General features: G+C 35.4%; 2 protein-coding genes across 5 annotated transcripts in view; one reads left to right on the top strand and one right to left on the bottom strand.

Annotated features, from left to right (window-relative positions):
- The window catches only part of LOC105395452 (prolactin-releasing peptide receptor), an 82,000-nt gene that overhangs the window by 44,587 nt on the left and 24,369 nt on the right, over positions 1 to 13,044 (top strand). The gene's annotated exons all lie outside the window — the stretch shown is intronic.
- Positions 2,805 to 11,705, bottom strand: LOC105382375. 4 transcript variants are annotated; one of them, XM_048631841.1, is made up of 12 exons: positions 11,244 to 11,705; positions 10,980 to 11,156; positions 10,244 to 10,358; positions 9,772 to 9,873; positions 9,578 to 9,664; positions 8,665 to 8,745; positions 8,334 to 8,435; positions 7,365 to 8,059; positions 6,984 to 7,122; positions 6,245 to 6,544; positions 5,164 to 5,257; positions 2,805 to 4,672 (listed from the first exon to the last, which is right to left on the bottom strand). In XM_048631841.1, the coding sequence occupies exons 2-12, from the start codon at positions 11,145 to 11,147 to the stop codon at positions 3,625 to 3,627; spliced, it is 2,931 nt and encodes a 976-aa protein (XP_048487798.1). In that variant the 5' UTR covers positions 11,148 to 11,156; positions 11,244 to 11,705; the 3' UTR covers positions 2,805 to 3,624. The 4 variants fall into 4 exon arrangements, with proteins under 4 accessions (XP_048487798.1, XP_048487799.1, XP_048487801.1 ...); XM_048631842.1 differs by having other exon boundaries at positions 8,334 to 8,429; XM_048631844.1 differs by lacking the exon at positions 9,578 to 9,664 and having other exon boundaries at positions 8,334 to 8,429; positions 11,244 to 11,704.

Here is a 13,044-nt window from a genome sequence, read left to right as displayed (position 1 = left end):
TAATTTTTGACAGTTGGTACCCTGCGTTTTCACGCCATCTATCGGCTTACCCAAAAGCTCAACTGACAGCTGTCAAGGAAAACGGCTCATTGGGTTCGTAATCGCTAAAATGTCAAATTTATATGGGCAAAGAATTTCGAATACGTTTTCGATACCATAGTCGATAGGTGAATGAATTTCGAATCTATACGCTTTCGATACCATAGTCGATTTCCATGTGTTTGTGTAGTATCGAAAATTAGTATCGAATCCTGTGCTCGCCCTACTGGATACGTCACTCGAAGAGAAAATTCAGCACTTTCATAAAAGGATATTAAATTCAGTTTTTCACGTAATGATAACGATGGTAGCTTTCGTTTTGGCATTTTAAAATTAAAAAATCTGTATGATAGTAAAGCGAAACTAAAACTGTAGGTAATTGATTAATAAATACATTGAACTGAACTGAACTGAAGCTCAAATTACGTACTTGGAATTACGTGTGGAATTTGTGGGTAGAATAAGAATGAGTAATACAAACAATGTTATCTCAGTTACAGAGGTTTATGTATATAAAATTTACTCGCTGTCTCAGTTATAGAGGTAACTATTATGATAAATCGAAAGAACAAATCCCCGTTATAGAGGCTCCGTCCCACTAACAGAGAGGTAATTCAGTGCCAAAGTGTTGGGACCTCAGCATGAGTTCCAGCTATGGAGGTTTCTCACTTATCCAGGTCCCACTTAACCAGGTTTCACTGTATATAGATTTTATTGTCGAGTAACTATACCAATGTCAATTTCTACTCCTGATATCCTGCGCCAAACAGAAGCTCTTGGGGAATAACTAAAATGCAATAAAGCTGTTACTTTCATAGCTAATGTAAACAATGAAAATTTACTTCCACTCGTGAAAAATAAACTTGTGTGACAGAGACAGAAGATTGATCTTCTGCTTTCGTCCTGGAGTAGATATTTCCACTTGTCTCGCGATGGCATATCGCGCCGCGCCGCATCTTGATAGTGATAGATTATTCCTAATAGCTCTTACTTTATATTTAGGTTACATTAACACGGTTACAATGTCAAATCAAATAACTATAGATTGGCAAGTTGCTTGGCGACCCTCCTTGCGGGGTGAAAGACGCGGAGGGGACGAGGTACCCAAGACGACAGCGGGAAGCGGGAGGGTAGCGGGGAAGGGCAACGCGTGCATTGAATGTCATTGTTACGGCAGTCTCGGCCGCGCAGCCGAGGCGGCCACATGTCTTATATAGTCTGTCATAATTTGAGTGCGACCCACATGAGATCATTGATCCTGAGACCATTAGTCTTAGGATGAGTGTTGAGGCCTTTTTAATATTATCATTATATTATTATTAGGTATCTATAATTCGTCAACAAAATAACGTTAAAAACAACAAATCGTATAATGTCTCAATATAGGGGCTTCTTGTAGAACAGCGTACCGGATCAGTCATGCTACGCGGCTAAAGGTTGGTACTGCGCAGTCAGATACGAAAAAGTAAACAACAAAGACGAAGAGTCCATATGACAGTGCGTCAGTTGTCAGTTCTTGTAACTAGGAAAGCAACCAAAATTTATGTGATTTAATGAAAGTAATTAATGAGCAAAACACAGAGAAAAATTACAAAATTGATGAAATTTTGAAAGAAAATGGTCATATCGTGCTTCGCCTACCCCCATACCACCCGGAATTAAATCCTATTGAACTTGTGTGGCGGTACGTGAAAGACGAGCTCGCAAGAACGTCGATTGACTCTAACTTAGATAAAGAGATAAAAGACTTAGAGTTGCTTTTCTCTAATTATTCGCCTGAAAAGTGGAGAAATTGTGACGACCATGTCATAAAAAATTAAGACGAATATTATAAATGTGATACAGTATTTGACGATGTATTGGACAGGTATGTTATTGTTTATTTATAATTTAATGTAAATTAAACATAAATTGGTTTTTGTCTTAGATTTATAATTGAAGTTAATGAAAACGATGATGAAGATGCGGATGACGACGATGATGAACAAGTTCAAACAGAGAGTGAACATGAAAGTGACATGGAAATTGATTTATAAAATAAAACACTTTTACATAAATAAATTCAAATTGGTAGATATTCTGAAGGTAAACATCCAAATTTTAATGCTGTCAAACTATAAATTTTAAGCTAAATATGACATTTACGGGAACACTCATAGAATAAAATTTTACTTACGTCAGAAATAGTTACAAGCTATCGCGAGATTAATCCGGGCACACTTTTCTACGTGTGTAGCATGTCGTGCTACCTCGCCCCCGCCACTTCTTTCACCCCGCAAGGAGGGTCGCCAAGTAACTTGCCGCATTAGGTAGAGCAGGCTACAGAAGACGCTTTTGCGTTTTAACGATTATACGTAATATTTATTTACTACCTATATAAAGGTATACATTATACACGTATACCTATGTTGGTATTTTTAAGCGTTAAAATATTTACTTACTATGTTATATTTTCTAGGATTCGCTTAAATTAAAATCATGAAGCCATGCGCAATTTATGCTTGAGAACAAGATCACAGATTAGACAGCCTATGTACTATAGTACAGATAGGTATCTGCCATAGAACAGTCCGGTCGTTAGTGAGCTTGTACACCCCACCCTGGATGACAGATGTCAGTTTTAAGCCCTCACATTGAAATGATTGCATTATATACTCTTTGTTTTATTTTTTTTACGGTGGCCGCTAGATGGCTCTGTTTCAGTTTTTATTATACCCAGTAATAAAACAAAGCTGTAAATCTCCTGTAAATGAAACGAAAGTAGGTACAACTTATACAACAATTTATTATAAATAATATAACAAATGTTACTATCACTACATGAATAAGTGTTACAAAAGGAACAAAAATATATAACTTTTCTTTGTACAAGAGGGTACATAATTAACTTATCAATATTCTATACAATAATAAAATAAGCGTTGTGGTATTATTTTGTACAATAAGGTTAAAACAGTTAATAAAACAATGATTACATAGGTATATTAAAGATCCATAGTGCAATTTACCTAAATTAAATTTATTAATAGAGCAAGTACAAAAATACAGCTTTAAATTTAACTAAATATCGGTCACTTATGAATTAACAACTTAAGTAAACTAAAACAGTTTTAAAATAACTAAATTAATAGCACTTAAAATTAATTTACCACTTACAATGCACAAACAAAAATATACATCACCTAATTATAAAAAATACATTCTTCAGCGATTGCCAATATTTACCAAAATTTAATAAATACTTATGATTTGTGCTTGTACAAAAATAAAGCTTTAAAAACTGAATAAGTGCCTTTTACAATGAATTAACAACTTAAATATATTATATGTTATTCAAAATAGTAAGTAAACAAAAATACAGTTAAGACATTAACAAAGTCACTTAAAATTAATTTACAACTTCAAATTCATTAACATAATAACAGCTAATTAATCATTAACTTATTATTAAAAAAATACAATTCATGTTAAATAAGTGAATTAAAAATAATAACAATGTAAAATCTTATAAAATATATCAACTAACTAATACTGCTAGGCGATCTGAAACAAAAAATACGATTTAACAATGATTATAAAGTCAACCTACTTTTTAACTCTTAACGTAGTATATTTTTTAAATGCAATTTCTTGCATAGGGGTCATAGATGATGATGACATTTTGCCTAAAAATGACCCTTTCATAATTTTATTGATACAATTGCACCAATTGTGAATTTGAACTCGGCACACCAGACTGACAAACATATCTAGTAGTTCTCGACAATGCTGACTACATCCCAACCAGCTTACATCTGCTGATTTTAGAAATTCTACTTTAATATATTTTACTACACTCTTTTGGTGACTATGATATTCTAAATATTGATTAATGCAAGTTACTAATTTCCGGAACAAAATGATAAATTTAGTATTTGGATACTTTAAGTTTCTTCCCTTTAAAAGCCTACGCTCTCTTTGTGTAACCCAGTCATGTACATCAGTAATTTCGGTAGTCAACATTGTTTTTCGACAATCAGTGCAAGGTATCTTTTTAATAAGTTGGCGTGATACAAATCCGGCAGTGAAGGCAGAAGAGCGGACGTTCTGCGTCTCCTCGCGCGCCTGCTGCAGCAGCGACGGCGACGGAGATGCTCGCGGCTCACGGGAAGGGCCTGCAACAGGCAAACTAGCTGGAGCACCATGGACTTCGAACATTAATCCCTTATTAAAGATAGCCTCCCCCATATCCTCCTCGCAATTAGAGTTCGGAGAATGTGGGCCGAGGACATCAGTCACTAACAGAGACTTAAAGGAGCAGATGAACGAATAAGGGTCAGGATTAACATTCCTATAATTAAGTGCGCGTATTCGGCCAAAAAAATTCTCTAACGGGTCCTGATTTAAATTACGAGTGTAAAAAAAGCTTACACCCATATCTTTAAGCTCAACCCACAAATTTATAAAACTTTCTAATGTTGTTATCCAGTTTTTTACACTGGGTACCCTTTTTCGATCACCAACATTAGTATCTACATAGTATAGATCCTGCAAAACTCTAATACTCTCCTTCCAAAAGTCCAGATGTTTGCACTCTCCATTTATTTCTTTAACCGGTCCTCGCATCTTGCCGGGAGCCGAGCCACCACGGGACCTGTAATTTATCAAATTTTACTTACATATTTATTCTCGAAAATATTTGAAGTGTAGGTATTGTTCAGATAAATATCAAAACTATATCCATGTACATGATTCATGAAATTTTGACGCTCTACCTTACCTATGAATTTTTTCCACGTGGGCAAAGAGGAAAACACCATGAGGAAACTTGTAATTGGTATGATCATATATTTTTTATTCGCGCAAAATAATATTTGAAGTTAAAGCAATACAAAAGCAATGTTATGATATATTTTCGATATCTATAATAGTTTTAGCGATATAGGTTTTTAAATGTTTCCTGTTTCACAATGTCTGATAATGGCTACCTGTCGGTTAAAATACAAGCTGTCACACTCTATCATTATTTTTTAGACAGTGACAGCATGTCTTTTAACCGATAGGTTAAAAGACAGGCCATTATCCAGACATTGTGAAACAGGCCCTTATTACTATAGCATTTTTAATATTTATATAGGTATTTACCCGTTCACGCTGTCAAATACTCGATCAAAAAATAGGACTGCTTCCGCAGTATTCTTCATGGTTGAACTAACCAACGAACCATCTGCATGCGTGCCTGAGGGAAAAAATATAATTTAATTAGTATGCTATTAATCGTAACATATTAATAGCGCTCCTAAAGTAGCTCAGAGTGCTATGGAGACAGCTATGCTTGGGGTTTCTCTGATGGATCGTATCAGAAATGAGGTTATCCGTTAGAGGACTAAGGTTACCGATATAGCTGTCAAATATGCAATCTGAAGTCTGCTGGTCATATCTGCCGAAAAACCGATAACCGTTAGGGTATACGAGTTCTCGAGTGGAGACCAGGAACAGGCAAATGCAGCGTGGGACGCCCTCCTACCAGCTGGACCGACGACCTTAGGCGGGTAGCCGGTAGTGGCTGGATGCGGAAGGCCGGGGACAGAGTGTTTTGGCGCTCCTTGGGAGAGGTCTATGTCCAGCAGTGGATTAGCTGACGATGATGATGACATTATGCCCTCTAAAGCATCCATCACAGCACTACCGAGGTGCATATAATGATACCTGATCTTCATACAGTGAAATTAGGGCCTCCCCGAAAATAACCCAATTTTCGTGGTCCATACGCTTGGCGGGCGCGTTAGAGAAATTACTTAACATTAATTATAAAATGATTTTTTAAACAAATATGTACCCCTGCCGGTCGAACTCAGAACCCTTGGCACAGCGGTCAAAAGTTAGAAACCAATGCGCATCAGGTCGTCATCTCCGGCACGGGTCTCATTCCAATGAAGGAAGGGTTTAGGCCTAATGCACCACGCTGGCCTAGTGCGGGTTGGTAATTGTGCTGAGAGAGTTACAGGGTAAGTGGGCAACCAGATGTTTTCAAGCTGCCCAAAGGCCTTCTCTGACTAGGTTTAATGATCTGCCTATTATCTTACACTAATAATAACCATTTAGCACTAGAATAATATTTGAAAAATAGCCTATAGTAGACAACAACACTTTTTATTGCAGATATTTGATCGACGTGATGAAAATAACAAGTCTTTAGTAGTTTAATAAACGAAAATATACAAACCATAATTGGATGTAAACAAGAGCATTGCAGCGGTTCGCTCGCTGAGGACTTGTGTACAGTTTTTAACTTTCATTTTCCTTATTTTATCTGGGATGACATGTTCATCTGTTAATTTATGAAGCATTCTAATTTCTCCTACGTGGCAGTCATTTTTGTACACTTCGACAATGTCACTCCATCTAGCTATATTTCCTTTAAACATCATATCTTTGTTTAAAAAGTTATTCCGTATCCCTTTAATGAGGTGCGGAGGGTCGAAAATTATGTTCAGCGCATGACCATCAATCTCCACTTTGTTATCTGAAAAAGACATAGGATTTTTTATAGTTAAAGTGTAGGAACATCTCACACACAGCCATTCATCTAAACTAGGGAGAGACTGTAATATAGGTATCGAACAGCTGATATATCTAAACAGATACATGGGTACATATTAACTCCCAAGACCAGAGTATCTGACATTAAAACAAATTACCGGCCCGGTCTGTAATCGAACTTAGGACCTTCGGGATAGCAATCAGGGTCACTAACTACTACAGCAAAGTTTCAAAATCCCACTTTAAAACAGAGTTGTCGCTCACTCTCAATATTAACAATTATGGAATAAGAGAGGTTATCGCGAGTTAGTACCCTACATCTATATTCTTGCTAGATATTGTACACCCTTCATGTGGCATCGAGGCCGTAAGACACCTGTGTATAGTCATATTTTGGACAGTTAGGAATTCCAGGTACTTACTTGGGGGATCATTACGGAGCAATTGACATCTGCGAGTATCTGCTCGCATACTGTTCATGCAGGATTGAAACGTCGACCCTTGGTCGCATACTAGCGCTTTTGGAAGAAGTCCCGTTTGAGAGACAGCAGTTACTACTTCCTGCAATATTGGAAACATATTTATTTATAAATGGCAGTAATGTTTTTAAATATTACAACTTAAAGTTGTATCTTCATATCCCTGATTGTTACAATACATAATTTTAACAGGGCGGAAAGATTGAACGGGTTGGAGAGAAACTACCTTAAATGTTAATTTAACCTTGATGTCATTTAATTAAATTAAAATTTAATTTAATTAAAAATACTAAAGATTAAACTTCAAAATAAATACGTAAGTACCTTTAAAATGTTTTTCAACTTAATAGTTGGAGTTGTTCCTTCACATAAATAATAAGCTATGGGCTGTCTCCATGAAGTGCATATACCTCGAACCATAAAAACAAGGGCATGATCGCATAGTTTCCTTTCCACTTCGGCACCAAAATTCACAAAACCGTCAATGCGATCTTCAGATTCTAAGAATGTCAAATGAGGTGTCAACGCCACTTCATCAAACACAATGGAACAGCACTTTTTTTTGTCATCCCAATTCCGAACTGACTCCTTTAGTTGTGTAAATATGTTTTCATTTATTCCCGGTGCAAGAGAAATATGATGAGTAAATTTTCTTAGAGTGCGCCTGCTAGGCAAGATAAATATCTTGTGCAGCAATTTATATCCTTTCGGACTTTGCTTTTGGAGTGATAGAGCCAAGAGTTTCTGTTCAGTTGTGAACCTCCGTCTTTTTATGTGTTTATTGGCGAGCGTGACCTGCATTTTAAGGAATGTCTTGGCTTGAGGAGTCAGTTTCTCTACAAGCTCAGAAAAAGATTTGTTCTGATTTAGTTTTTCAGCTTTTTCTATTCGCTCCTGGTATGACTGAACTATACGGCGACGGGATTTCAGTATAGTCGAGCATTTTTGGTACATTTTCTTGCATCTGGGGGTTAATTGTTGTACACTTTTTATAAGTCTTTTCCTTGCCGTCTTGGTTTCTGAAAAGTAGAAAATAAAATATTTTAGTATTTTACTTAAAATAATAAATACCTTTAGATAGTATTATTCGAACTAAGAACTAATAATAGGCGGATTTATAGCTTAAAAAAAAAACGATACCCTACCTGGACCTTAAATTGAAAGAGTATTTTTGATTAAATTGGGGAGTGTTTTTTTCTAATAAATAAATATAATACACTAACTTCTCCGCCAGCTTCGCTTCTGGGATAAAAAGTGCATAAAAACTTAAATCACTCTACGTCGTAGGCTTACCTAATGTCACATTGGACCTTCTTGAACAGCTAGGAGATATGACTTCCGGAATACGAACAGTACATTCTGCGGTCGTAATATCATCAGGAATGGTTCCTGAAACTGAAAACAGTGATTTTCAGAAGTAATAGAGTTAAATCTCTCTTTTGGGAAGAAATAAATTGTTCAATTCGACAGAAGTAGAATGTCGAATTCCAAATTTTAATGTAGGATTTTCGAAACAAAGCTCTTGGGCAAAACCTAGAATAGTTGCAGTTGAGTTGAATCAATAGTTTAATTATCAAATATGAAATTGGCAATACCTAAAAAAAAAATGTAATGAACTACTTACTGTCTGTTGCTGCGGATATGTTAAAATTATCTAACTCTCTCTGCGAGTTAGAACCACACGAGCCATTAGTGTCGTTACCATCTAAAATTAGAAATAGTTTTTTTTAATTAAGATTATAATAATAGGTTTTTTCTAAAATGTCATCAAAATAATAGGTTTGTTCTATCTAACATAAGTCTTTTGCTAAAAACTATTGCTACAACTAATATTTTTTTTAAAATCTCGGATACTGATTTGTCGGTTCATCAATGATTCAAATTCTGAACGGTTCATCAACAGCCGATTGTCCTGCCGATATGTCACCGAACGAACGATATTTCACCTGAACTTAGTATCCGAGATTAAAAAACAGGTTTCTAAAACTTTCTAAGGTACTTTAGTTTTCTTTCAGTGCATATACTTTATATTATACTTGCTACTATTATAGTGTGACCATTACCGCTGTGCACTGCGGGGGATGTGCGGGGCGGGGCCGCCACGAGCGTGCCAGACGAAGTAGCCGATTTCTCCTACCGTCTCGCCGCGCGCATGCCTTAGGGCGGTAATGGTCATACTAACTATAATACTACACTACTGTATGCACTGCTTACTACAATAACTATCATACAATAATACATTCGATTGCACGGATTGCACCATACTTTGATTGTGTCTTTTAATCAAAATATTATTAAACAAGTACTCTACATTAAAATAAATGGTTAAATACGAAATTAATCATTTTTGCTAGTAAGTATTCCATTGTTTGTTATGTTTCATTTTAAAACCTAATTTTTAAATAAATTCTAATAAAAAGACACACTAAGATTGTTTACCTTTAGTGCCAAGTAAGGACAAATGGATTATACTAGAAATATATACATACACACAATAAAATAACAACTACTAGGTAATTATAATTAAAGTGAAGTACCAGTATTAAACTTCTTTTTTTTATTGGGTGGCAGTGCATATGAATGCTCAAGGTTCACTGTATTTAACACTTTTATAATGTCTTCCACTGTAATATAAACAATTACTTAACAAAAATTCAAATTAAGATAGGGTATGTCTTAGATAATAATTAGGTATAATGTAAGTAATAAATAGTATGTTACGAGTACATACGTTCTGATCCTGACAGATGTCTTTTGGTAGTTTCCAGAGGTGCATTGAGAGGTATTTTCTTTGCATAATCGTGATCCCATTTAGCATGCATGGAGTGGAAATCTATAAAATAAAATGTAAAACAATGATAATTATAATAATCATTCAATAGGAAACAAGATTCAACATAGTTTATAAAATCTACAACTGCATTGGTGGTATGCTCTATAAAGAAATACTGGTAAATGTAGTATGTGACACCCTCAAGCCTGAAATTTTTACAAGTAGGGTATGATAATGAAGGAAGAATCATAGGAAGTGATGAATGAGGAGCTCCTTGAAAGTGAGTGGCATATGGGCAACTATTACATTAACCAAAACTTGAGTTTTTTTTTAATGTTGGCAGACTGATGCTGTGAGTCATTTTATTATTTTAACTAAACAATTTCACTCTAATTGACTCTATATTAGTAAGTAGGTTACTACTACTTACTTTCATATTTTGGCTTGCCAGATGAAATTTCCTCAGCTGTAAATAAAGATGGTACAGCCATGTAGTGCCTCCTTCCTCTTGTGAAACTTTTGGGTTCAAAATGCTTCAAACACACCTGAAATTTTCAATCATGTTAGACATAAGTATTACACATAAAAATTGATTGTATCCAAGGGTGATGTACCAACTGAATGTTAAATAAATGTATCCATGCCATCTAGAACACCCTGGGCAGTCAGTGACAACATATTATCTGACTGGCTAATCCTTTCACCCCGGGGACATGTGACACTAACACCAAAACCAGTATGAAATGTATCTTACTGATATACCTAAAAGATAAGGAGTGATGGTAGCTCAATCCGGTAAGCGCCCACTTCTCACACCAGAGATGTGGGTTCAAATCCAATAGGTATAGGTAGGTAAGTACCAATGAGTTCTTTGAATTTCAATACAATGTATAATCTTATGGCGAAGGAAAACACTGTGAGGAATCCTGTATAATATGTCTAGATTGTGTACCCTAAGTACATTGTAGTCATTCAAAGACGGCTATTTAGTACAAATATTCAGCGAAAAGCGGGTGGCTCGCTTTCGAGTCACCTCTGACTACACCTTTGGGGACTACAGTCATCAGCATATTGTGTAAGTATGAATATACATTATATATTGTATAAGATAAGTAGATAATAAGCCTCATGTGTTATATTAGGTACTGATAAGAATGCAAACTTACAACTTTTTCCCTGAGACGATATCTAGGTAGGCCCATCAACCCGGAACAATATGGTTTGAGAGTGTCCAACCAAACATCTGAAACTCGAGGGTCATGCGGCCACCGGGAGGTTTTAGATCCCACATCAGATTTGCAGCCATCTACGACGCACTTGCGAATCCGAATCATGTCAGACAGCTGAAAGACAATCAAAGATAAGAATCAAGAATACATACAAAGGTTACTTAAACTTATGAGGGTATTGTTTACTTGGTGATAACTTACGGAAAAGTGGAAATTATTGGAGGTGTAAGACTGGTCACAAGGCTGATGATGGCTGAGGGAAGACGCAGGTCACAAACGGAGGGAAAACCTTAACACGCTGACTTTGGACGAAGTTCTGTAATCAGTCACAAAAAACAACAAGCAAAACAAATAGATTAGTAGCAAAAGAACAGTGTCCTTTCAATGATAAAAAGAATTAAAATTTGCATCAATAAGTGAATATTGTAAGCAAATTGTAATTTTTTCGTAAAGTCTCCGCTATAGAAATAGTGAGACAAAACAAAATGGCGGGAAAGCCAGGAAAATTCAAGCGTCAGTCAGATAGAAAAATAACGGCGAAAATTTGATTTTGTACACAGAACAAATTAAAGAAAGTATGTTCTCGATGCAGTCGTATAAATAACTTACAAGATTGAATAAATTATTTTCACTTACAAAAATAACTTAACAATTATATTGTAATATTATAACTTACCTAACTTATTATTTAATCATGTATTTTTTTAATACATTATATTTTATGGGATCGATTCTGATCTTTCAACTGATATCAAAATACACCGTTTTAAGTTTAAATAGGATGAAAAGTTAGGACATTTTCAACAGTTGAAAATCAAAAGGTCTTTTAGCTTGAAAAATTGATAAAACAGAAAAAATATTTTATATTAAAAAAAAAAAAAAATTGTTTTTGGTTCTATCATTTCCACTCGAATTACAAGTAGCCAATGGGAGCGGAGCCGTTTTCGTCTAGCCAATCAGCATGCTAAGGTTTTTTTTTTTTTTAATTGACTAAGATAAAGGATTTATACAGCCAGAGTCCCCCCCGTGAACAAGATGCCGGTAAACGTCAGAAAACGCTCAGTCCATAGACAAGACATGTCATAGACAACTTTCTTCTATTCTGTGCTATTCCTCGAGATAAGAGTGCGGCCACAAAGCTGTTGTGAATAATTCCTTCTAACAGTATGTAAATATATCATAGGAGCATTTTATAACATTCACATGTGCATTCTGCATACGACTTACCTCAAATCGTAGATTACCTTTGCGCTTTACTTTTGTTTGCTTTCGCCTGCCGTCTACTGTAATACTGTTACTGACTTCTTGAAGAACCGGCTTCGTAGCAAAGTTAACATTATTCCATTTAGCCATTTGCAGAAACTTTGACAGTATTATAGTCCCTACTCGCTGGCCAACATGCTTTATTACTTAAACACATTAAAACATACGTAAACGACTTGCTATGTAGGGCATGGATAACCCTAGGGATAAAACTTTATCAATTTCATTAACCCTTTAATGACAAAATATGATTGTTATTAACTATTTGTTGGCTTCTATGACATTATTATGGGAAGGGACCAATTCGAAGGCGCGCTTTTGTTAAAATGTAATTTCATATTTCTATTTTTACTCGCAGGTAGTTAGCAAGTTAATAATTAATATCCTCGTTTAGATAGCTCTACCAATCAGAAACCTCAAAATAGACATAGTCTTTTTAAATTATTTCTCAGAGAGCTGAGGTTAATCAGGTAAGTACCTACTTTATTTCACATAATAGATTTAGCAAGTGCTAAGCAATATTAGACTCTACATAAACTTGTTCGAATAAGGGAACTTTTTTTTATGAAATACAACGAAGGCATACTTACCTTTAAGAATTTCCTCGACAAATCGCAAAAACAGGACTCTATATTTTAGATCTCGACAGACATCGTAAGCTCTTCCATTTGTCAGTCGTAGAATGAGATCCTTGTGAATGATCATTGGTTTTTATCGGAGGTCCTCGGGTCAAGCGTAA

The sequence above is a fragment of the Plutella xylostella genome, chromosome 29, assembly GCF_932276165.1.
Source record: "Plutella xylostella chromosome 29, ilPluXylo3.1, whole genome shotgun sequence".
Taxonomy (NCBI): Eukaryota; Metazoa; Arthropoda; class Insecta; order Lepidoptera; family Plutellidae; genus Plutella; species Plutella xylostella.
Note: the sequence above shows the minus strand (reverse complement) of the source record. Positions and strands in the feature narration are given on the sequence as shown.